At 38.6% G+C, this 27,311-nt stretch overlaps 1 protein-coding gene across 5 annotated transcripts; it reads right to left on the reverse strand.

Annotated features, from left to right (window-relative positions):
- Window positions 1-1,386: 1,386 nt before the first annotated feature.
- ivns1abpa (influenza virus NS1A binding protein a) lies at window positions 1,387-26,770 on the reverse strand. 5 transcript variants are annotated; one of them, XM_048538848.2, is made up of 15 exons: window positions 26,585-26,770; window positions 20,864-21,133; window positions 20,046-20,181; window positions 18,915-19,084; window positions 17,572-17,647; window positions 16,571-16,744; window positions 16,162-16,287; window positions 13,398-13,505; window positions 12,453-12,573; window positions 11,949-12,167; window positions 9,488-9,609; window positions 9,097-9,223; window positions 8,883-9,014; window positions 8,520-8,693; window positions 1,387-1,725 (listed from the first exon to the last, which is right to left on the reverse strand). In XM_048538848.2, exons 3-15 carry the CDS (start codon window positions 20,154-20,156, stop codon window positions 1,466-1,468), a joined length of 1,920 nt encoding a protein of 639 aa, XP_048394805.1. In that variant the 5' UTR covers window positions 20,157-20,181; window positions 20,864-21,133; window positions 26,585-26,770; the 3' UTR covers window positions 1,387-1,465. The 5 variants fall into 5 exon arrangements, with proteins under 5 accessions (XP_048394805.1, XP_048394800.1, XP_048394802.1 ...); XM_048538843.2 differs by having other exon boundaries at window positions 20,860-21,133; XM_048538845.2 differs by having other exon boundaries at window positions 20,860-21,133; window positions 26,539-26,770.
- Window positions 26,771-27,311: the final 541 nt, after the last annotated feature.

The raw sequence follows: 27,311 nt of genomic DNA on the forward strand, positions 1-27,311 counted from the left end.
CAAAGCATCAGAAGGAAAAGTGTGAGATGTGAAAGCAAAGTGCATAAAAACAAATGTGAGATGCACTATGGTACGATAACAGATTGGGGCAGCACACAACTAACTCATTTGTCAGCTGATTTTTTTTTAAATCTAGATTCAGGTAAGTCAATGTTTACACTTTAGTTCATGAGAATTTAAATCTAATGCAATTAAAAAGGAAGCCACATTGCATTTGACTTACTCTTAAAACACATCCAAAAACTGAAGAGTTCCACAGTAGTGTTTGGCTTCAGCACCTAACTGATGTAATGTTAATTAATACCATCTGATTTTTTTTTTGTTCTCCCCCCAAGAGCTGGAATCCTGCAAATTAAAAATTTAAGTGAGGGTAGGGATAAGAGATGGGATTTTTAGTACAGACACTCATCACTTCTTAATTAAAACTTTTAAAAAAACTTGTAATCCACAAACGTCAGCAAATCTGGCTAAGGCCGATAATAGAATTGACAATCTTAATGAAAATTTTAATAACTTTGTGATGCATTTAAAATAAGACAGAGCCCATGAAGCAAAGAGAGTTCAAATATTTAATTTTCTAGGTCATCTAATGTTTTAGGAATGTTAGCTACAGAGCTTGTAACAAATTGATTCTCTCAGGTGCTTTTCAATCCTTCACTTGAATTCTAAATACAATTTCACATCCAATAAACCCTCAAGTTTATCAAGCATTTACACCGCAGTACAATAAGTTATAGCAGAGGCAAAACATACATAAAATTCTCCTTAAAGAGCTTAAATGTCCCACTCTGATGCCTCATCTAGTTGTAAGCTTTAGTTTAAATGGTTCCAAAACACTCTGATTTTATTTTATATAGTATATTCATCCAGGTACAAAAATTGTTATAAAAAGTGATCATAAAACATTTAATCCAACAAAAAAATGCATTAATTGGCAGGCTGGTCAGTACATCCATGACTAGTTGAAACTCTTGAGGCGAGAAAGACACCGCCTGCTCCTTTGCTTTCCTGGTCCCTTCCCTCCATCTCAAATTTATCATAACTGCTGCATTTCTAACCAGAACTTCATGATGAAAATGTGCAAATGCTGCAAAACAAAACTCTGGGGAAGCTCTAAAAAATACGTATTTCCTATTATCCAAATTTTGAAATTGTTTTCTGCATACCAGGTTTGCACTTAACCATAAACTCACTTGGAATACACAACAAACACCTACATTTTGGGACAACAGTATTTACAGCTCATTGCAATTATTATAAGCAATGCCAAAAAGGTGGTTGTTGTTACTAGTAAAACCCAGAAGTCATGCTATAAGTTCTAAATAACTACAGCCCAACCACAGACATCCAAATTGTAATCATTCTCCATCCCTCCCCTCCCCATCCCACCCAACCACACCCACCCCAAAACAAGTACACAGATTACTTCACTAAACTTGTTAAGCTGCAAAGAAAAGGCTAAACTTTATAAACTGGACAGATTTGTTTTGGTGTATGGGCTCCATTCATTGGTTTCTGGGTTGTATACTTCCACATTGTTCAGAAATGCATTGCCATCAAAGCCTCCCACAGCATACAGGAGCCCGTTCACAGCAGCAACTCCAGCATTACTCCTTGCTGATGTCATGCTTCCCATCATTTTCCACTCATTTTTGGCTGGATCAAACATCTCAACGCAGCTGAGTGCATGGGTTCCATCAAATCCTCCCACAGCAAAGATTTTTCCTGTAAAATTAATTGCATTGTTACAGTAGTCAATTGCTGAGACAACAATTAGGATTTTAGAACCTGGCTCAATCCTTAAAAAGGGATTGAATCAGAATAGACGCAATGTTGGCTGTAGGGTAAAGGACAACTGGCAGTTGATTCCGTACTGCTCTCCATTGTAACGAGGGACAGAACGGTAGAGGTAAAGTTAAACTGTACAGAATCAATTAGGGCACAATGTTCATTTCATTTAATATAAACAGGATTGAGAGATTTCAGCTGTTTGGGTCTAGGGAAGGTTAATTTGCAAGCAAAATTCACGAGGAAATCCAAGCTGGTAAAATTTAAGTGTTTTAATTGCTTTGCAAGATTAAAATTTAAAAAGCCAACATAAATTTAAGAGCTGTAGAGTAACTCGGGGTGCTTGTATAGGGTTGGGGCACAGATCAACCTTATCTCACTGAAAAGCAGAAAAGATCCAAGGGGTTAAACAGGCTACACTTGCCTATGTTCCCAAGTACTGCTATTAAAGCTTATTGACCCTTCAAACTTCTGCCAATTTAAACAGTATGAAGATTGGCAAGTCAGTTCTGAGTAGTTAGGATGTTGCCAATGGTAAATGTTCACATCCACCGCTGCTTGAGGAGGACAGATTTTCTGCATATGAATATGCAGCTTCCAGAAACATAAGCTGGATTAGAATGAATGAATCTTACTGAACTGTACCTGGCATAGGTAGGATTTGTTATAGAAGGGAGATTTGTTATAGTCTATTAATCTATTGACCTTTATGTTCAACTATAACTTAAGATTTAAATACTTTAATATCCTGTGTTCTTTATTAAGCCTCACTTGACGAAAGAAAAGCACTGCGGAGTTTTGAACAGAATAAATAAAAAGTAACACTAAATTAATGAAGGCCAAATGCTAAGTTACTGACCACAGTCATTTTTGTTTCAGAGCTATATTGAGAACTTGAACACTCATGCTTGACACATTAAATCATTATGGAGAAAGGACCAGGACAGTTTAACTGGGAGGTGAAAAGAAGCAACTACTAGCTCTTCTATATTAACTTTTTAAAATTCAGAACAGAAGCAATTATTTGGTTAGATGTAACTTTCATATTGGTATTAGCCACAAGTGTTTTAAATTAGTAACAAAGATCTTTGACTTTATTCATAAGTACATACTGACCGAGCATACAAGAGTTTCATTACTTCACCTTTCATATTTATGAATTCTATTATAATAAACATGCTGTACACTGAGCAAAAGAGTTGCTTGTAACCTTAATCCTAATTATAGCAAAGATCAATGTTCTTGTTTTTAAAATAAAAGACCACACCACAAGAAAAACACTGAACAATAAAGAATAATTGATAAATTTTTTCCCAAGTGAGGAACTTGACCAAAAAAAGACAGATCATACCAAACCCTTAATGGTCGATGCCCTGAACTCAATCTTCCAATCCTAAACAAATGGGCAAGGAGATCAGAATACCCTTTATCTTAGGCTCTTAGTTTAGTAAGGAGTCAAAAGTATGAGAAGAGTGGTCTTTCAAAAAGAAAACAAAACAAAATAATGGGAGGTGACATCAATGTCCAATCACCTTCAAGGGTGAATCGCAGATTGATCACATTCCTTAAACTGAGCTAGAAAGGAGTCTCCCCACACCTGGCTTATCAGAATGTAATAAACATCACTGCTCATGCTGCAAGTGGTGGCTTGGAAAGTCCAAGATGCACAATTTGAAGCTGATGTTTGTGGAACAGCTGTCTATTTGGAAGCCAAAAACTCCACACTCCAAGCTGAACAGGGAAACAAAAACCACAGTATACCTATAAAGTATTACATCAAAGTAAGTAGTTCCCTAGCATTACCACACCAAATTGTTTTAACCATTTTAGGCAAAAATATACAAACAAAAATGGGACTGGAGTTTGAAATGGTAAATTAAAAAGTTCACGCTGGCACTAAATTTCATATTCATAAGTTGTGTATTCTGTAATACTACTTATGATATGCAGAGGAACACATTATGAAATGGCTAGCTTCACATGGCTTGCACTGTTTGGACACCTTATTTGAGCAGGTAGATGTAACCTGGGCAATTTCAGGGGCAAAAGCAGTAGGCCTTAGGCATGTTCATGAATATAAATGATACACAGTGAGCAATGATTTGATTAGAATAGTCATTATCCCCCAGGATAGCCTTCTGCTCTGCGCCTACCACACAATGAGGAATACAAGATACAAGTTTCATTGCTAGCGATAAACAGTTATTAAGATGTAGATGGAGGCTACTCAGCCAACTCTGTACTAACTCTAAATATGTATTATGACTTTGTGCCATTCTCATCTTTTCCCACAACTCCATGTTTCCCTTAAATCCAGCAACTGTACCCACCACCACAAGATTGCCAGACAGCGCACTCCAGACCTGAGCCATTTATAGCATTAAATTTGAAAGCTTGTTATAAACTTGTACCCCTCATTTTCAAATATTTTAACAAAATAGGAAGTTTCTAAATGATAATAAGACCATAAGTAGGCATCTCAGCTCAGGTGCTGGGGCAGGCTCAATAAAGCTCCAATAACCCTCAATTCCATTTTCCTGTCTTTATTCACCCAGAACCCTCAATGTACTGAGCAATTAAACATCGCTCAGCCTTTAACATACCTAAACACAGAATGCTGAAGGCTAGGTCAAAGTATTTTGCAGATTCACTACCTAAGAAATTTCTCCTAAGTTTTAAATAAAAATAATCCCTTATTTTGAGATTATACTTATTGTGTGAAGTTCTCAAAAGACCGGAAAGACTGACAGACATTCTCCACCACTCACTCAGTCACTGCCCAGGCCCTGATGGGGTGGGACATGGGGATCAGTCAGAAAGCATTTACCCTTTGATGTCATACTTCGGTATCAGCCTAGCAAACCTCTAGACAGTCTCCAACTGCGGTCTACCTTTCATTACAAAATCACTCAAAACTGTTCAGTATTCAGCTACGTCTTGAAATTTTAGAAAAACCCTGTATTTCTACTTTTATACTCCATTCATACAGTAGAGTAATACAGCATGGAAAACAGAGCCTTAGGTCCAACAAGTCCACACCAACCATGTCCCTAAACTAAACTGGTCCCACCTGCCTGTGCTAGGGCTGTATCCCTCCAACCTGTTCCTATTCATATACTTATTCAAATGTCTTTTAAAAATGTTCTAACTATACCTGCTTTCAAATACTTCCTCTGGCAGATCATTTCACACACAAACCACTGGTTTAGAAAAAGTTGTCCCCCTTCTCCTCTCCCTTAAAATACACCCCCTAGTTTTGAGCTTCCTTATCCTAAGGGAAAAGACCCTTGTCATTCACATATCTATGCCCCTCGTGATTTTGTGACCCTTAAAAAAAAAACTGTCACCCTTGAACCTTCTGCACACCAGTTAAAAGAAGTTCCAGTCCATTTTCATACCTCAAAAATCTCCATTTCCAACATCCTGCTAAGTCTTTTTTTAAACCTTCTCCAGCTTAATACTATACTTCCCAAAACAAGCCAACCAGAACTGGACACTACTCCACAACAGGCCTAACCAACAACCTGTACAACCTCAACCGGATGTCCTAACTCCTATTCTCAAAGATCTGAGCAGTGAAGGCAGGTGTGCAAAACTCCTTTACCATTGAAATTGGTGTTGCAGGTAGACAAAAGAATTATGTACCTGAACTCCTAGATCTTGGTTCTCAGAGCTACCCGAGCCCTACCACTGATTGTCGAAGTCCTGTCCTTGATGTTTTCCCAAAATCAATACTTTGCACTTACCCAAATTAAACTCCATCTGCCACACCTTAGCCCATTAACCCAACTGATCAGGAACTCTGTCATCTTAGATAACCTTCACTGTCTACTACAGCACCAATTTTGGTGTCATCTGCAAATTTACTAATCAATCATGCTTCTTGTATAAAGGATTTGGATTAAAAAAAAAGATAAATGGCGAAGTGGACCCCAGTACCAATCATTGAGGAACATCACTGGTCACAGGCCTCCAGTTCAAAAAACCCTACACCATCTCAGTTACCTACCATAAAGCCAATTTTGTATCCAATTTACAAGCTAACCTTAAGTCCCTTGTGACCTAACTTTATCAATTAGTCTACCATACAGATCCTTGTCAAAGGCTTTACTACAGTCCATGTAAACAATGTCTACCACCCCACCTCTTAGTCTTCTTGTTTACTTCCTCAAAAAACTCAAATCAAGTTTGAGAGACATGATTTCCCCGCCACCCAACCCCTCGCACAAACCATGCTGACTAGCCCTAATATCAATCACTGCCTCTCAAATGCATAAACCCTAAGTTTCAGGATCACCTCCAACAACTTACCCAATTGCAAGCTTAGTTTCCAGGCTTCTCCTTACAGCCTCTCAAACACTGACAGGACATTAGCCATCCTCCAGTTGTGTTTAAGTGATTACAATATTTCTGCTAAGTTCCTGCAATTTCCTCCCTAACTTTCCACAATGTCCTGGGATACACTTTGATTAGGTCCTGGAGATGTATTCACCTTTATATTTTCCAGAACATCCAGCACTCCCTCTTCTGTAATGTGAACTGTTTTCAAAACATCAATTTGAGTTTTCTAGCTTCTATTTCTTTCTGCACAGTAAAAACTTATGTGAAGTATTCATATTTCTCCATCTGAGATTAGACACAAAGACAACCTTGCTGATCTTTAAAAGCAATCCTACTCTCTCTCTCTCTCTCTAGCTGCTCTCTTGCTCTGAAAATGTATCTGTAGAATCTTTTTTGGATTATCTTTAGCCTTATCTGCCAAGGCTCTCATATCCCTTCTTTGCTTTTGAGACAAAGGTTATGTGACTTCCCCATTCCCTCAATTGCTAGTTTTTTGGTGATTCATCAATGATTTGTAGCTCTGGTTGTGGGTGAGGCTGTTGACTTGCTGGCCGGTTATAGTTCCAACATTTTTTCACCTTGCGAAGTAACATCAGTGCGGCCTCCAATGAAGCAAGTTTGTTCTGCTCCACTCAATATTTGTATGATCTGGTCTGTTGAGGTGTTTTGTGTAATTTCCAGTTCTTTTTTGCAAGGGTTTGTTTATGGGGTCTAATTCCACCTGTTTATTGATTTCATTATGGGTGGAGATTCAGGCCTCTGGGAATTCCGGTACATGTCTGTGCTTGGCTTGAGCTAGGATGGTCACACTGTCCCAGTTAAATTGATGGCCTTCGTTGTCCGAGTGCACTGAAATGACAGAAAGTGCGCTGCCATTTTGTTACTGCTGTTCATGTATCCAGATATCTAGTTTCTTTCCTCTCTGGCCACTGTAAATGTTTTTGGCAGTCTTTGCATGGTATTTTGTACTCTACATTGGTCCTGCATGTACCGAAGTATTTGTCATAGTGTGGCTGTGGGTGTGTGCTACCCTGATTCCTAGTGGCAATAGGAATCTCGTCCGTTCCAGTATGTTCTTGACACAGTAGTATTGCCAGTGTGTTAGGTTGTACTGTGTCCTCTTGGTATTGTCTACCTGGTAGGTATCTGCGGACGACGTCGGTGGGGTATCCACTGATAGTGAAGACCTTGCGTAGATGCTCTTCCTCCTCCTTGCCATGTTCAGGTGTGTTGCAGCCCACTTAACTAGTGTCCTACACATTTGTTTGTGGACGTTGGGGTGATTGCTGTGGAAGTTGAGCATTTGATCAGTTTGGGATGCCTTCCTGTACACTGTGGCTTGGAATTCCCAGTTTGTCAATTTGTTCTACTCAGATGTCTATGAACAGAAGTTGATTGTTGTTTTCTTCTTTTGTGAATTTGATCCTGGTGAATATGTTGTTGATGAGGTGCTGTGTCTCTAACTTACTGCATTTAATGAAGACAAATGTATCACCCACATACTGTAGCCACAGATTTGACTGCATGCAGGTGAGGGTGATGGGTTCCATTCTTTGCGTGACTGCTTCTGCACCAAGTCTTGAGATTCCTTAGTTCCCTCTACAGTCTTTCGCAATTTGAACTTCCTGCCAGAATAACATGACTTCACCTTTTCCCCACATTATATTTCATCTACCAAGTTTTTGCCCACTCACAACCTATCTAAAATTCCTCCAGACTGTCAGCCTCAACACTTTCCTTCCTACTTGTGACCACTTGCAGACTTAGTACATTCACCTTCCTTATCCAAGGTATTAATATATTCTCCCCATTTAATGTGTCCAGATGTCTTAATTTTGAAAACTTGCATCAAATCCCATTGTGGCCTTGTCCTCTCAGAGTAAAAGGAATCCCTATTTTCCCAATTCTTTCATAATTGAAGTTTCTAATTCTTGGAAATAATGCTTCTATACTACTTCTGCAAATGCATTCATCTCCTTCTTCAAATGTGAAGCCCAAAACTGTACGCAGCACAGGCATTTAATATCTTATACAAGTTCAGCATAACCTCTCGAATGAAGGCGTACACAGTACGAAAACAAAGCCTAGCATATTGTATGTTGTTCTTAACCGCTCTCCACCTACAATAAATAACAACTTATGCAAAGACATACAACTCTAACTCTACGCATAGAAGCATAAGGGAAAGTAGTCCTGGTGCAGACTCCATCACAACATCTTATTCATTAAGAGTCAATGTGATTGACGAATCAATGCCCCTTTTCTCACACAAATATGAGAATTCTTGTATCCCCACCTTTTATACTACACCTCCACTGTCACAAATGGAAATTCTACACTTCAACATGCTGAAACATTTTGCCATCTGAAAATTATATACTTGTTCTCACCATCATACACAGCTACTCCTGCTCCACGGCGAGCCATATTCATGGGTGAAACAAGAGTCCATGTGTTGTTTTCAGGATTATAGCGTTCTACAGTGTTCAGACAGTTCCAGGACTCTGCACCTCCAGCTACATATAGGTATCCATCCAGTCCGCATACAGCAGCTTGATGTCTACCTAATATTCAAACAATAATTTGTAATTAATACAAATTGTACAAAAGTTTCAGGGGAAAAAAGCAAAGAGAGAGTTTTAAAACAAGCATGATTATGTAATATCTTGCAAGTCAACTTTACATTGAAACGTCTGTTAATAAACAGCAACTTTTTTTGTTTACAGACTGCATTTTACATAGAATTGACATACGTGTAATTAGAGAAGCACAATTTGTCCAGGTTTTTGATACTGGGTCAAAGGCATCACAGTTTTTCAATCCCTTCTGTCCATATGGATCCGAGCCACCAACAATATACAACTTTCCATTTAAAGAACAGACACCTGTCAACCAATCAGAGATCTGTCAGGAGCCATGTATCAAGAAGTCAGCCATTATTAGATTACAAAACACTTGCCTACTCGCCTGCATTACAACGATTGGTTCGGAGCTCTGGCACAGAGGTCCATTCATTGGTATTTGGATTATATGTCTCACCACAGCAAAGCTCATCCGAGTGGCCATTGGACCCACCAGTTACATATAGTTGACCCTACAGGATAGAAATACCCCCACTAAGCAACAACCAAAAAAAGACAAATCTTTAGCATTTGAAGAAGTAACTAAGATGAAACTAAGCATTAATGAGACCAAATTGATAAACTGTAAATTCATTTAAACAGATTAAAATTAATTCCAAAAGCACGTTATAAATCAAACATGCTCTGGAGTTTAAAACACAATATGATCACTAGAAATGCTTAGCTTTTATAGGACATACACAATCTCAAATGGTCATTTCCTTCTGCCCATTTACCATCAACACAGCCATCTGAAATCTTGCACGCGGAGTCCTCATTGGAGCAATGAAAATCCATCCATCTGTGGCAGGATCAAAGCATTCTACTGTTCTTAAACACTCCTCGCGATTGTAGCCACCTAAACAAGTCATGGAAGATTTCAGACATTAGAGTACATAAAGAAGATGAAAGTGGCACAGAAAGTAATCTATATGGGAGATGCTGCAGTAGAGAAGAGATTCTCAAAATATGTAACTTTAGTTACAAAATTTGTTCAAATTGATTTTATTCAAAAGGGAAATTACAGTTAGTCTTAAAAGCAGTGGGAGAAAAAAAATCAATGGAGAATGGCAAAAACAAAGATAGTACTTGTTCAATCATAAAACATGGATGAAAGAAGGGCTGCTGCCATGTTATGTCAATATGATAGGAAAACATTCTGGTAGGGTACACCCAGAATAAATGCTCTCACTTTACCCGGTTGAGTGTAAGTATGAACGCAAACAAAGAGTAGGCCCTTTCGCTCTGAGCTGCTCTATATTCATCAAGATCATAAGTCATCTATTGTGGCCTTAAATCCATTTTCATGCCTGTCCCAATAACCTCAGACTGCTATGCAGACGAAAAATCTAATTCTGTTTTGAAGAACAACAGCCTTGGCTAACAACCAATACAAGCAACTGCTCTTCAGTCTTACATGGGAGATCGCTTACTTTTCAGGAGAAGTCCCACAGGTCTTCATCTACAGAAGCATCCTCTCAATATCTACTTCATCCAGCAGTAAGATTTTGATTAAAGTAATTTTCAGACTTGTGGTGGTTAGAAGTAATATTTTAGGATTTTGTGTTAGCTGTCTTTTACTTTAGCTTAAATTTTCTTAAAAGCAGTATTCAAAAATTGAGACAAAAGAAATTAGGAACTGGTCTTGCCAACTTAGACCACCTTGCACAAAAAGAGGCAAAGTCTAGCTTCAAGCAATATACTAAATTCAATTCAGTGTATTTGCTGTAAAAGAAACAAGCAAAAAAAAACACAAAAAGTTTGAGCTGAGCAAGACCTTTCTTTAAAAGTAAAAGCTATACATAGAGATTACCAACGGATTTGGTCTATGAAAGATTTGTGGAAAATATGTTAAAAAGGAGAAAAGTGGTGACAATAGTTGATATTACTGATGAGGATACAATACATCCGCAGTTTGTATGAACTGCTACATACAAAAGAACACACAGTATGTTCACACAATTTGAATGAAACAACTGATTAAGTTCAATATTTAACTTCAGTAATAGACAAAACATCAGTATAAAACACTTTCTCCAGCCACAAAGGGAAATATAACCCATACTATAGGCCATTCAGAAAATGAAAATGCAAGCTTGGGCAAAGCTGCAAAGCCTTCACAGCTTGGATTTATGAAATATCGGGGTGATAAAAAGGAATCAAGTAGAAGGGTATATCAGAGCTAATGTGAATGTGAAAGGGACATCTACAAAACAGGTTTAGCCCCGTTTACCAATAAGGATGTAAATTAAGGAGCTCCTGCCAAGTGAATTGCAAAAACATTGTAATAAAGGAGTGTGTGCCAGCTTGTCAGAATAAAGTCTATATAACTGTACCAAAGACTATGTAACTTTAAGTTATCACAACATAAAATGTCAACTGGAGTCTTAAGAAACGAAGGGACGGACATTTGTAACTTAGTCAAAACAGACTAAACAGAGATATATTCTTTCACTTTTTTAGCTTGTTTTTTTCTGTCCACTTTAGCCAATGCTCTTCATAAACTTTTAGTCTCCTTTCCAAGTTTACAACAAGTTTCAGACCCATCATACTCCCAACTAGTACCATGTAGATGGCAGCCATGAGGCGAGTTATTCACTTCATAGTCCCCAACATCTGACTTGCTCTTGTACCCACAATATTTATACAACTGGTCTGGTTCAACTTCTGGTCAATGGTAATCTCCAGGATGTTGATGTGGATTCAGCAATGATAAATCCATTAACCCGTTAGTAGAATTGTTTATTTTTTGCAAATACCTCATGAGACTTGAGTATGACTTATTTAATTGGGCCGAGCCTACGTCGTCTGGGTATTGCCGCATACGAGCAAAGTTTCTTTCAGTAACTGATAACATTACAAAAAGCGAACAAAACAAGCATTTTTCTCTTATCCACAGTTCTCACGTTAGTCAGAGGGAAGATCATCAATGAAGCAGCTACACCTAGGTTATTACCCTGGAGTAGCTCCCACAGCAACATCCTGGGACTGAGACACTTGGCCTCAGCATCCACAACTTTTTGTGCTGGAAATTACTGGTTCAGGCTTATTTACAAAAGAATGACAAAGTAAAAGGCACTGAAAACTCAATCTACTGCACAACAAAAAAAACAAACTTGTGGGGGTTGGGTGAAAAATCAGGATGAAAAATGCCCTTCCGTTTGTATAAAAACTTTCAGAACACAAACTTGGACTCACCAGCAACGACGAGTTTGCCATTCAGCTCTGCAGTTCCTAGACCAGAGCGGGCATACTGCATGGGGGGCAAGAGCTTGCCATCTTCAACTTCAACCTCAAAACTCATACTCTTGATTAGGCATGGAGTGCTGACGGGTGAACTGTGGGGACTATTGCGGCCATGAATGAAAATGACACACAGCACACCGTTTAAGACAGCCAAACAAAGATATGTAGTGCCTGAAGGACAAAGTAAAGTGACTTGTCAGCAAGTAGGCAGGTGTCTACACACAAATGCAACCGCAGCCATGCATCCAATATGGGGAATAAAACATTTCCAAAACACCCAGACAGGCTAGCAGGGCAAATTTAAATTTTTTGACCCCCTCAGCAAGCTACACTGCCCATTCCAAGTAATTTAAAGCAGAATTGCATATTTTCAGAGCAAAACAATCTCAATTTCTTCTCCCTCAAAACTGATTAGCAGAATGTTCCCAATAAGATTGCTGTAGATGGGTAACTTACATGTTGTTTTCTCCGATGCAATGATTTTCCACTCATCTTTGTTTGTTTGCACTTGAGTACTCAGAATTCCAGAAGACATGCTATGTATCTGTCGGTGGCTGTTCTCCCGCGGAGATGTCTTCTGCAAAATCAAATGGGCAGCTAGAAAACCTAGCCAGGCTACACCTGCATTCATCTTCTACCTTCTCACCCTATTCCTCCTACATACCAAAAGTTACTTAATCTTATACAAGAAACTCTACTGCTATCAACTTCCTAAACAAACAACATCCAATCACTTCCCTCAAACCAACTGCACTGATTTAGCCACCAACAAATGAACACCATTACCAACATCTGTAAAGCATGTTTAAAAAAAAGCACTAAAACAAAAAAAAACAATTAAAAATACCAAAACTAGACACTCGAGTACAACAGACAAGCTAACACTGGATAGTTGATTCAACCATGTGGTAAAACAGCACTATATAGATTTGTTATGTCTCCACTACATCTTCACACAGTGATTAAAAATCTCCCAATAGGACCCTACAAATCTGTGCTATTCAGGTTGTCGCCAACTGAATGTTAGCATCTCCTGAAAAGCAGGAAGAAATAACCCAATATGCACATCAGACAATTCTGGAAACAACAATGAATTGTTCTAACCAAAGCTCAACAGGTTATAGATCTCTATTTTAGTGCTAAGGAAGAATCTGGTCAGTGAGGGAAAACATCTTAAGACAGGTTTTTTAACAATACATTGGGCAGCACACCTCTGCAGTATATCAACCCAACTTTTAAGTCCCACATCCTACAGCTTTACACTACGCAAGATGAACAGCCCAAAACCTGCATTACACTGACTGGATAAGCAAAATAAAAATTCTGTGCTAGCCTGATTAGTGGGAATTGAACATACCATCCCAACTAATTTTTGTATGTGCACCCCTTAGTATTCAGTACCTGTACAAACTGAATGTGGTCATCATCAATGCCAAACACTTCAGCCTGTCCATCTAGTACGCTCCCATCAAGCATTTTGTGATCAGCAGTGTAGTACAAGGTTTGAACCTGCAAAACAGCAACAAACACCCATGTGGCTACTGTTCCATAGCAACAAGTTAGTTCACACAAGGTCTTGGTTATTTTTAGTTCTTTAGTCCTGGAAGGTTTCTGCTTTCTTGAAGAGGATTGCAGTTGGTTGACAGAAAATTTAAGTCATTGCACGATGGTAGAAACTCTAAGTAAACAGATGAAAGTCAATTCTTTGCACCCTTAGTTCCTTTCGATACCTAAAACAGTGTAAGAAATCCACTGACAAAAATGAGACAAGAGTATTCTTTTGCATTGTAGAAGTTTCTCTCAGGCTGCTAGGGAGAATCGCGCAAAGTAAATACAGGAACTCCAGAATACAATAAGACAATCACTTCCTTACAATATAGATTACAAATAATTGGCTTTTAAAAGAAGGTGAACAAATATTTACTGGGCAATTTTTAGTTTGTATCTCTTTTCTCCTTCGAAAGGGCATGCAGGTTATTTAAAACTATCCTGTTTTAAAGCCCAAAATTTGCAATCTGGATGAATCTAGGATGCAAAGGGCCACTTGATTTAATCCTGTATCTACAAGCAGTTAGATTGTTTTGAAAGACTACTCCACAGGATAAGCAATAGCTGAAAATAGTCCTGGAAAAAGACGAAGAGAATCTTTAAATCTAGGTCAAGTTCTAAAGCAATGTATTACACAATCTAGATATAAAGGAGCTATATGGAAATCAGCACTTGTTCATCCTCAAACATTAACAGATTCAGAAATGTTGGTAGTTGCACTTCAAGATTACTATGCTCTCTCCAAAACACAAAATACTACCTACCACATATGTATTAATGTTCCAACTGTTACAGATTTCTTTCTACCTAGCTTGGTTAGCAAATCACAAAAATAAAATATTCCATTCCCCCACAATCCTCTTTAAATAAATGAGATATTTTTCTCAAATAACTAATGTCCAGACGGACCTTGTTCAGATAACTCTCCACCCACTGTACTAGACCAACACTATTTTGCACATGTCACTGATGCAAAAACTTCATTTTTGCATATCACATTACTGTTTCTGTCAATGCTCAATTCTGTCACATCAATAGTTCGGCCCATCATTGGATACAGAATTTTAAAAATACTAAAGCCATAAAATTGCAAGAGAGAAATTTTGTTCAAACTTCTCTTCACTCAAAATTATAATCTCAAATTCCAAGTGGTCCTCAAATCAACAGTATTTTGTCATAATGCAACAATACCACTTGAGCAGACTGTCAGAGAAATAGCAACAGCAAGTACATTTTATTAAAAAGGTAGAGGTCTACATGTCAATCCATTAGGAATATTTCATTTTGCACTTTTGAGAGATCAACTAGGAAATCCACTTTAGTGATCTTGTATTTAAGAGTAAGTACAATATACAGCAGCATGAATAACAAGGCTAGAAGGACTGAGCCTCTGATACATGTAGTAAGCAGATGCACAATTTGAGCTAGTCTTAAATTTCTAAGTTCTGCATAATAACCAAATAAACTGTTTGAAATGAATACTGCCAGTTTTCCCATAATCAGTTATTGTGCTTTCAGCCAGAAAAAACAGCACTTCAGAAACTTTCTGGAAAAAAAAGATGAAAATCTGAACTGTGTTGGAATAGGAAACAAAAATAAGGGGAAAAAAATGTAAAGACCCAGTGTGCATACTATGCAAGCAGTAGCGTAAGTACATAAAAAAAGGAGAAAAAGAACAAAAAAAAAAGAAATAAGGCAGAAGGAGGCTCACATGGAGCCAACACATTGAGCCAAAGGGCCTGTTTATGTGCTATAAAATTCCACACAACGGTCTGCCAACCAGACGCACAATATTTCCCCCATCATTGTGCTGCTGCTCCAAGTAATCTCATTTACCATGCCCCTTCCAAATAATGGTTTAAAGTTTTGTATGGATAGAGATCATGGCCTGTGCAACATTAACTGGAAGAATTTCAATTAGAAAACAGGACTTACCAGGTAAATATTCCCAGTCCCCATACCTACTTTAAAAAGCCTTTTTACTACCCCTTTAGAGAATGGTAACATTTTCTATAATAAATACGTTTTCCAGAAACCACCCCAACAGAGCAATTTTAGTCAGATTCTGCGACAATGTTGCAACTTATTAATGTAAGTAACCTTAATAATCCTGCAAAGGAGCAAACACCATTAAATCAACTCTTGCCCAAAGCAAAATTCTGCAGACTTTAGGGAAAGGCCGCTGCTTCCTTATGAGTCACTACCCTCGCAGCATCTTCCATTTTCTTCAGGCTTGCAGTATCCTACTTTTGTTAGATTAAACCTAAGGAAATAAAAATCAATTGGGAGGGACAGAAATTAGAATATTGTACTTACTCACACAGATTAGCTGTGGAAGGAAGCAATTAAACATAGAAAAGTACCTCTTCTCCCTTGCTCTAAAGCAATTTTTCCCTACATTGCAAGACAAATGCTTCAAAACAAATTCCCAAAAATAAAAGGCATCATAGCAGGGAAAAAAAATAAAAGACTTAACAATTTATACTGCTCACCTTCACACCCCATTTTCTCAGCTTAGGGGCACCTACAGCAAAATTTAAATTCTTTAGGATCACATTTTATGTAATAATGCAAACCTCCACATAAGCATAAACACTTGTTTTTTGTTTATACTAACCTCTTCCATCAGTTCTTCCAGGTTTTTTCCATTCTCCCAGACACTACGTTGCACCCAGTTGATTACCTTTGTGTAAACTTTACCATTGCTTGGCAAGGAGACATTTTCCTCCAATATCACCTCCAACTGAAAAGAAAAAAATTCAAATGAAAAGTAGTTTCTCAGTTTTAAGAATACAAATACAGTTAGTATGTTTACAGCTAGGGTTTAAAAGAGGTTACAACAAATAGAACAAAATCCAAGCATTAGAGCCAAAACAGTGTTCTTCTATACAGGGAAGAAGTCCAACAGGAGTCAATAATAAACAGCAATTATGCCGTGCTCCGAAAATAGCAAGTTCAAACTATCCTAGATTTAAGAAAGGATGAGAGCATGTCAGACCAAAGTGTGCAATTTCGACTTGGTTTACCTTTAGTCGTGGAAGTTTTAAAAATTCATCTTGCTCTGAAATCTCCAACAAGTTTTCCTGAATGCAACTGTCAATCTGGCCCAGAAGCCGAGTGTCTCCCATTTGGCTGGCAAAGTTTCGATAAGAAATGCAATTCTGGACATCCATCCTGGACAGTATATAATCACCACAAACCTAACAAAATTACATTAGAACAAATTCGCAGTTTGTTATAGCAATTCAAGGTGGTGAGGGGGGTAGTGACACAGTAGGAATTAAACAAATATTAGCTACAATGAATGTAAACCAAGGGAATTTTAAATCCTCATGGAATAGGCACAAGTATTCTGTAATTTAGAGCTGCATAAAAGCATCAAGTGCCCCTTCACCTATATATTCTCAATGTAGAAAGATATTCTTGTATGATTTCAACATAATTGCCAGAATAATTGAAATTCTATGTAATTAAGCATACAAAAGTCCTGAAAAATAAGAAGTGTGGTATTCCGGCATTAGTTTAACTTTTCAGCAAATGCAGTGTCATTAACTAGGTGGCAATATTTAATACGAAGTGTCAAGAGGGGGGGGAAAAAAACACTTTCATCTGCCCACCAATATCAGAATTATTACCCTGCAGAGTTTGATAAATATAAAGCAATATTCTTTGGTTTAATGGATTACACTTATAGTGGCTTCTCTCACTACACAGCACTCATTACAGATATTAGTATGACTGATTATTTCTGAACACCTGTTACATCTAAGTTTAACTAGTTAAAACAAAATAAAACACCAAGATTTTTCACCCAAAAAAATCATGAAAAAAAGGAAGATAAAATTAATTGTGAAAATAGCAGATGATAACTCCTATTTTCCCCTTAAAGTGGTTCAAAGGAGTTAAGGCTAAGAGCTAGAAAAAAACAAGTTAAAATAGCGGACAATTTCATTTTAGCCAAGTCTCAAAAATTCTTTCCCCAAAAGCCAACTTTCTGGCCGACGACCATTTATACAGACATACACACCTGCCTCACTCGATCCATCTTCAGTTTTTTGGCAGCTGAATACACATCTTTTACCAGTTCTTTATCTGCTTTAAGTCTGCAATTTCAAATAAATCAAGTTCTTAAGTCCACTGACATTCGTCACTACAAATTAATTTTGCACATGGTGAAATGAGATACTCTCAACTAACTTGACTAAAACAGAAATGATAAAACTGAGAAAAACAAAGTGTAGAACCACTGGAGAAAATTGTCGATAACAGCGAGATGAACAAATGAGAGTTTAATAGATGCTGAGATAAAGATTGCATGCAAAGATATTTTACTTTCTTTAGGGAATCGCTTCACAAATTCCTACCTAAGCAGCATTTTTCCAAAATATTTTGACAAATCAAAGCAAGCAACTCATCCTGACTATAAAAACATTTACAAAATTTGATTTACAAGTTAAGTGGTTCACCAAATCACAAATCCAACTTGCTAAAGCTTAGATAGGTTAACAAGCAAAAAAGAGGGCACAACTAAATACTGGTCATAATGTTAGGTGTGGGGTGTTTCTTTACCTCTTTGATTAAAGTCACATAAAAACATCTTCCTAATCAACCTGTTCGGAGATGTTATTACACATGTCTGGAGCAGGTTAGGCTTGAACCCAGGCTTCCCAGTCCAGGGATAGGGGCACAACTACTGAGCCACAAAAGGGTGCCCTTTTTAGAAACTAGATGAAAAAGCCCTAAACATCTCAGAATCAGAATTCCTACAGTGTGGAAACTGACCCTTCAGCCTAACAGGTCCACACCAACCCTCAGAGCATCCTACCCAGACACATCCCTCTATAGCACACCCAAATTACACATGCCTGAACACTAAGGGCAATTTAGCATGGCCAATCCACCTAGCCTGCACATCTTTCGACTGTGGAAGGAAACTGGAGCACCCGGAGGAAACCCACGCAGACATGGGAAGAATATGCAAACTCCACACAAACAGTCGCCTGAGGGTGGAACTGAACCTGGGTCCCTGGCACTGTGAGGCAGCAGTGCTAACCACTGAGCATCATACCACCCCGCAACTTCTAATTCAAACAGTTGAATTGCTGAATACATACAGCATATACTCAAGGGGATTTACCCTGCCAGATCAGAATTTGTGGAGAATGCAAAGATTCAAATCTTGATCTCATGTTGCAAAAATAATCCACTTACATTGCTTTTGATTTTATACTCTGATTTAACTTGCTTTACAAACTGGAATTTAAAGAAAAGTTTTTCCAAGTGTAATTTCTTTGACAGTCATCTCAGTGCTTGACAGCCTTTTTATTTTGAAAAAAATAACTAGACAAAAATTTCTCAAACACCACTTACTGTGCAGTGTAGGCGTAATTCATTAAAATTTCAACTGCAGCTGGGTTCAGGTCATCAAACTTCACATGAGAAAACCCATGGGGATCACTATCATTGTTGAAAATTTCAAACAGGTAAGGACTACAGCAAGCAAGAACAGCTCTATGAGCCAGCATCTCATGTCCACACACCTTAAATAGGAAAACATTTCAAAGCACAAGTTAATGTTAAAAGCTTCCCATTTAACAGTGCACATCCCCCCCACCCCCCAAAATACAATTGGTTCCGAGATTGTTTGTAGCCAAGTTAAATGATCATTTGATATTTGGTATTACAGATTCACAAGCAGTCACAGGTCATTTCCCTGAAGTGTAATCCCATTTTATTAGAAAACAACATGGAATGATCAACTTAAAATTTCAAAAGCAAAAACCATTGTCTTCCCCCCCCCCTCCAATCCAAATCATGAAAATCAGAACAAATTCCAGTTATATCCCCAAATAGCTAAGTTTTTGGACAGAATTATCCTGTTTTTAAGCAAGGCAAGTTAAAATTAGAATTGGCTTCTAATGTGGTGCATGTTCAGACAAGTTCTGGTTCATCTTATTAGATTGTTGAATTATACCATATCTATATTCAACGTAAGAATGGTCACTTGCAGTGCCAGAGGGGACCTGTGGACTAACATCAAAATGCAAGTTTTTTTTTGGAAGAAAAGGTAATGGAAGGAGGAAAAAACATCAGTAGTAAATTTAAACTAAGGGAATCCTAACTTTGTTGAATTGATTAGGTGTAGTTCTTTTTAATTCGTTAACTGGATGAGGGCGTCACTGGCTAGGCAGCATTGCTGTGGGTCTGAAGTCAGATGGAGACCAGACCTGCTAAGGATGGCAATTTCCTTCCCTAAAGAGGACATTAATGGGCCAGATGGGCTTTTACCCACAATGAATAGTGGATTCGTGGTCATTATTAGATTCTTAATTCCAGATATTTTTATTGAATTCAAATTTCACCATCTGCCATGGCAGGATTCAAATCGTGGATCCCCAGAACGTTAGCTGGATCTCTGGATTTAACAGTCTAGCGATTGCCTCCCTTTTTGGAATATATATTCCTTAAACGGGGATTTAAGAATAAGTAATTTATGAATACCTGCAGTTTAACATCACAGAACTGTCCACTTTTTCGCAGAGCATTGAGTTTGGCCACAGACGACTCAATGAAATTCTCATCTTCAAAAACTAAGTATCCATTCGGAATCATGTTTCTTCTTTATGGTCAAAGAAGCCTGTGAAAATAAAATTCAACATTCTATTAAGTTGTAAAAATAGGTTAAAGCATACCTACTTTGTTCACATTTTGCACTGCTGTGTACCATGGGAAAACCATAAAAGAACTGGGTGTATTTAAAAAGAACAGAGTACAGCACAAAAACTATTTTGACTTTCACAGTTCAGAAGTAGTGTCGAACCTCAGTTATGTAATTACCCAATCATCTGAATGTTGCAAGGAGTACCACAGAATGCATTTGCATTGTTTAATAAATTGGTTTCTAAATCAGTATCTTATATTCAGCATTAACAGAACAAAGGGACTAGTAAGACTAAGTAGTACAGATTGCAATTCAGGAGATTTTTCCAATTTTTTTTGCCAGAAATCAAGCATTTCCATCTAGCGATCAAAAGCAAAAAAAGTTTAAATTATATCTAATTTCAGCTTTAATGAACAAAGATTAACAAATGACTAATATACAAGTGCCAGAAAGATGTAAAGCTGGTCCATTTGCTGTACCTTGTGCACAAATGGTTTTACTCATTCCAGAGGAGTTATTGGAAACTGAAGGGCCAAAGTTTTAACACTTTCAATAACAATATCATATGTAAACATATACTTTCACCATCAACAAGCACACGTTCTATACAAAACAGGAACAGGACATATTGTATATGAATGTTTTAAAACTTACGTACTACTGCTGTACTCCAAGAAATTTAAATAAACTTCAAAAACTGAAGGCACTTCGATGAGTTTTTGGGCACTCTGGATCCAGCTTTTAAGTAAATTGTGAAAAAGACAATTCACGATGTATCAAAACGTAGGCAGGTAATGATGAGTCCAGTAATGATAAGCCTCAAAATGGTCCTGACAGAAGGTCAGACTTGTAGCCAATGAAAAAGGAGTCCAAAAATACACCAAGGCTATAGATATGTATTTTGATTGTGATGTTTTTGCATATTATCCTAAAGGAAAAATACAGGATTGAGGTTAGATTTAAAAAAATCCACCAAGCTAATCACATCCACTATCCCTGCCATTCCTTGCCCATCACATCTCTAATCTTCTCTTCTGCACTGCAATTTCATGCTTGCCCTATATTTACTAAACCACCTGATTGGCTCTAGATATGTTTTCAAACCTCCATTTTCCACAATTAAGCTGTTTATGGTCAGTCCATCTTCAGGTTACACAGTTGAAGCAAGGTGCTGGAAAATATGCTACAGCTACCTTCAAATCACAAGGTGTTACCTGAATCACTGAATTTTAATTCACAAGTTCAAAAATAAAAAAATAATCCCATCTGTACAATAAGAGACAAAATATTTCAACATAGTTCAATTTCAGAATTGTGACCAGTGGGTTTATAGTAGGGTGCTCAGTGAGTTACAGAAATGCACAAAAAAAGGTAAGCCGTTATCCTCAAAACTGTAACATTCATAAGACTTCCTGACCCAATCAAATTCTCAACTCTACTTTCCTGCCTGATTCCATCTTGATACGAGCCCATCCTCCCACAACTGTAAGTTTGATTACTTTTCTTAAAAAGGGAGTCTGTGATAACACCAAAGCACAAATGCAAAATTTCTTCAGTTTGTCTTCATGGCAAACACAACAGGTGAGAAATTATGTAGGTTAAGCTTTCCCCCCACTTCCTACTTTAATGCTTCATGAAATTAAAGAACTTTTAGTATGACACTCTACCACGAATTAAACCTTGTTGAAATCGGTCCTTTCTAATACACAAGAATGTTTAAAAGAAAACTGCTATGTAGCTCAATGGGCGTTCATTTACTCAAAAGGGCACCACAAATGCAAATGACAAAATAAACATCCTACAGCATGGCCTGACCAAAGATACTCAAAAACAACTTGTTTTTGGTGTTTTTTGTTCGAAAAGTGAATAGTATAAATCCCAATTTTCAGCTAATGAAGTAGCCCTCTATCCTCAGGCCAATATGAAGATTCCTAATTTAAAGTTCCAATACACAAGGGAGTACAGTTGCCATTAAAAATGAGGACCTATCTGTACACTCTCCTCAAATAACTCGTGAGCATATCTTAGCTTTGATATTTATTTGTTCAAAAAGCACTAACTAATTTGTTCTACTGTTACATAAACAGTAATTTTTGCTGCCATTGGAAGATTAAAAAAAGCAAACTACAAAAAGGCAAATTTGAGTTCCAGCTCAATAACCTAAGATATCTCATTTAAAGATGCTTTGAATTTGTAAATAGCATTTTTTAAAAAAAAGCACAATCACTGTGTCCCAATGTTTTACACAGCAATATCTCAAGTCCTTCTACTAACAGAATGCGCAGGATTCCACATTACTCAATCAAGAAGGTTGCTGCTCACACAAGAACAGTAAAATTGAAAACCATCTTAAAGGAACGGAATGAAAACTCACAAGCTAAAGTTACAATCAAATACTGTGGAAGTAGAGTAGCCACCAGAATTGTATGGATTTCACTGAACAACATGTAGACAAGTAGATGTGGCATATTTGGAAGTTAAGAGGCTTTATCTAGAAGAACTGTTGACATTAAAAATAAAAGAGTAAAGCACTAAGCACCCTGGCAGTCTGACAGAACAAAGGGAATGTATGAATGAATGAACAGACAGTTGATAGATACTAAATTAAATGAATACATGCAGGGGTCTAGGCCCAAAACATCAGTTTTTGTGCTCCTAAGATGCTGCTTGGCCTGCTGTGTTCATCCAGCTCCACACTTTGTTCTCTTACATGCAGGAAAACGTTGGTTCTCAATTTGCTTTCAAATGATTTGCATATAGTTATAGAAAGTAAATCAAATTTTGTGGCAGCAACTATGAAAGATGATAAATTGCAAGAAATAGTGCGAGAACAGAATGGTGAGAGCATACTGTACAGCATAGAAAATTCAAAGGTACTAAATGAAAGCAGGGAGAGCAAAAACAAGGCAGAATGTTAGTTCTGGGAAATTAAAAACTACAAAAAGTAGGCAGGCTGTATAAATTATTATTTGATTTATTAGAGACTATTCAAAATAATAAAAAGGACATATTGGTAGGATGAATTGACAACTCCCATTTCCTCCCTATTTTTCAGGGAAATTTCATTTGAAATCTATCCTACCTACACGAGTAAGATCAAGAATTCTACCAACACACAAATGTTTACACAAATACAGTTATGCTGATTTCATAGGAACAACTCTTCTGTCTCTGCAAATGATAATTTTAAAAAAACCTGGAAAATTTAGACAGTTATCTTACAAGGGGAAGGAGGATACAGCAGCAGACTCAATGCACTATCCAATGGGATGTTATTGTCAAACTTTACGTTTTAATTGTTTTCATATCAAAGTGGGATTCCTGTCTAAGTCAGAAAGTACATACAACTCCCTTTCCAACATATAATCCAGGCTGACAGTTGACGAGGTGTTGCACTGTTGAAGCCCATTCAGTGGGAGTACTTCAAAGCTACTTTATTGGCTGTGAAGAACCACGAATGTTCACGTGTAAAGAAGTGTAAAAATGAATTTTCATTTACCAGTTAAAACATCAAATGTTTTTGGCTTCAACAACTTATTTAAAAACCTGGAAAGAAACCCAGGCTTTCAAATTTAAAATGATCTGAAGGAATGTTTTATTAAAGAAAAGCGTAACAACTAATCCACAAAAAGCATCGCCATGCAACTATTGTGAGAATACACACGGCATGTGGGCAGGATTCTGCAGCATTAATTCACTCATGTACAAGGGCGTCTTGAGAGAGATCATCAAAACAAGGACTGCATCCACTAGAAAAGACAAGTCTACAAGTGACGAAAGCAAGAGTTCAATGCCAAATCAATAATGAAATTAATGGCAAGAATCAGTGGTTTGCAAAGTGATTTTGACCACTGCAACATGAATATAACTTCAAAACAGGCACGATGGAACAAGTACAAAAAGAGAAGCTGCTGGAAAAGCTCAGCAGGTCTGACAGCATCTGTGAAGAAAAAATCTGAGAAGATAAACCAAATTCTGAAAATGGGTCACTGGGCCTGAAATGTTAACTGATTTTTTTCTTTGCGGTTGCTGCCAGACCTGCTGAGCTTTTCTAGCAACTTCTGTTCTTTTTCTGATTTACAGAACCTGCAGTTATTTTGTTTTTTTTAAATGGCAGAACAAATGAGATGACTAAAATTTCTACAATTCTATCATCCTATGCAAGTGCTATAGCTAAGGGCTTGCTTGCCCAACTCCCTCCAGTGGAGGCAGATATGGGCTGGAAAAAAATTAAAAGACAAAGTTTGACACCTGGCAACCGCCCCACTAGACAAGACAATAATAACAGGCTCAATGTACGGAATGACACAAGGACAATCCCGTATAAAATGGCAAGAGAAATTTTTTTTTAAAAAGAGGGTTATGGAGAGGGCTGGAGAATGGGATTTGCTGGGTAGCAATTTCACGAGAAGCTGCGGCCGTGAGGGGTCGAATCGAAGAATGGGTTCTTCTGTACTGTAAATTTCAATGATTCTCACATTCCTCTCCCCCCCCCCCCCCCGCTTTCAGAAAAGGCTCAAATGCAGATCAAAAAGCACCCGAGATCTGGAAAGCGCGCCCAACTGACCTGTCATACACGTTCGTTGGCCGCTATGGGTCGCTAACTACTTAAATGTACTCGATCTCAAGCGGGTTCTAGAATTCACTAGAAATACTGCCCGACACCCGTTAATTTACAAATCTGGTTACAGCCCCTCAACTGCTGTTCAAACAAACTTGATCTCCTAAAAAAAAGTAACAATATTTTCTATGTCACTGAAACTTCGTCCCTTCACTGAAGAAACAAACTAATGAACTTGGATATTCCAGCTGTTAAACACCGACGTATGTTTTAAAGAATTACCAAATTATAAGCAGATTAAAATTCTCAGACTAAACATAGCGAATTACAAAATATTTCGAGCAAAACAGGATGTGGCAAGACAAAACAAGATTCTTCTGACTCCTCCTCAAATAAAGACGCTCAAACGCATAATCCTTCGCGACCCGCTGGTACAATCTCTTTTGTAAGCACCGTCGCACAGTTTTCCACCCCCATAAGACCCCAAAAATGTATTCAGGCTTTTATCAAAATACTGAGAACCAGATCACAATTTCTCCATGTGTCAATTCCGACCTCCGGATTTACAGAATCCGCATCCTCCCACATACCAGCCGTATGCCAAACAAACCGCAGCTCCAAATAAAAGTCATCGAGTTAAAATGTTAACTTTCTCCCTAAGATGCGCCCAGGACGGCTGAGCGCGAACAGCCTCTCTCTCTGGTTTCTGATTACCAGTACCCACATCAGGTCGAGTCTGTCAGCAGTTCACCGGTTTTTCTCACTAATTCTGATCTTCACACAGATCGGAATTCTCTTGCCAACCAACAGCCAGCGTCAACCCACAGATCACTCGAGTCATTTCACGACAAAAATGACTTTTCTCACGTCCGGTTGACCCGACAAACCACAACCGTGTAATCATCGCTTGCCTCCTTCGCCCATCGTATAACTGCAGGGCCCAGAAGCCCTCCTTCCGCTTTTTGTTTTCCCCGCGCCCGCCCCATAACACCCCGCACCCCCTTCTTAAAAAGAGCCTTCTTGAAACCCCCTCCGATCTACAATTCAAAAATAACGTCTCACTAAAGATTTCTAACGCCCTCGTTATTAAAGCCGACCGTGAGGCGGGCCGGTCCGAATTGCAGCGACTCCCACACGCGATCCCAATAGACAGGCGTAGGATGCCATGTGCGCGCTCTGCTCTCATGCAGCCTGCACCGATCAAATCGGATTCAGGCCAGCGACAGCAGCAGCGAACCAAGCCGGGGGGTGGGGGTGGAAGGGGAGGACAGCAAAGCGGAGGTAAGGCTACCCGATGGACATACCACCCGATCATTTCTTCCAGACCTCACAACCATCGGCGGGGAAAGAAAAATAGAGGAACTTAAGAAAAAATTGCGCTACGTGGCCGTACCGCAGGTTGACTGGATTTCGGGCTCATTTCTCTCCGATCAATCGGTCTTCAGTCACGGGCGACCGTCGTCTTGACACACTCCCCAGTCTCGCGCGACCCGCACCCCGACCGTTAACGTCCAAAAATATAGTTTTCCACTGCACCCCCCGCAAAAAAAAATCGATTCGTCGCGTTCTGTCCACAGCTCTACCAAACTTTATGTTCTTGGCAATTGATCTCACCCCACCTCCTCCCTCCCTGATTGGCTACACCGCGCGCTCACAATGACCCCATTGATCAGTCGTCCTGTCAATTACTATCGCCACGCAGCCGCAAAGTTAGGTTGTCATTGGAACCACGGTCTTCGCGCCTCAACAAAGAAAAGCCAGAACCAAAATACCGCAGGCGAGGAGATGAATTCCCCGGTTCGTTTGGTTTTTCGCTACCTTTCGAGGAAGAAAACGGACGATGTGCACCATATTTGATAAAGTCAAATGTTCCCTTTGCACTGCTGAGCGTTCTCGCTGCGGTAAATAGCCAAGATGATTTTGAACATCAACCTCACCACACAGCTTCCAAGCCGCCTCTGTTAGCGCTAAAACTGCTCGCGCCCAGATAAAATAGTGACGTGATATTGGGTTGTTGCGTACACTGCGCATGCGTCTGAGTTGAGCCAGCCTCAGAGAACCGCACTTGAGTAATGGGGCGGCTGGGGGAGGGGAGGCGAGAGAGAGGATTCTAGAAACAGGCTCAACAGTGAGGACCCTGGTAACAGCGTAGTGTAGTGATTGGAACATCGCCTTCATGCATGTCTAGCTGCTCCTCAGAATGGTTATCAAAATCTTTTGGCGCTCGCGGAGAGTTTTTTTTGTAATCTTTGTAATTATACACATTCTTGGTTTGATGATGACCTTCGAATGTGGAGGCGAGTGGACACTACATTTATGAGGTAAACGCAGAGAATGCCGGAAAAGAAACTTGACAGGTCAGGCATCCTCCAGCGAAGGAAGCAGACTTTACATTTCAGATCGATAACTTTCCTTCAGAACTTGAGAGGGATTGAGGATATCTGATTTTGCTGTTGAAGCTCCGGAGCAATTTTTGGAAATGTATTTGAAGCCTCTGTTGCCTACTGTGTAAGCACAATTCCGACTCTGAAACTGTAATCCAAAA

The sequence above is a fragment of the Stegostoma tigrinum genome, chromosome 8, assembly GCF_030684315.1.
Source record: "Stegostoma tigrinum isolate sSteTig4 chromosome 8, sSteTig4.hap1, whole genome shotgun sequence".
Lineage (NCBI taxonomy): Eukaryota > Metazoa > Chordata > Chondrichthyes > Orectolobiformes > Stegostomatidae > Stegostoma > Stegostoma tigrinum.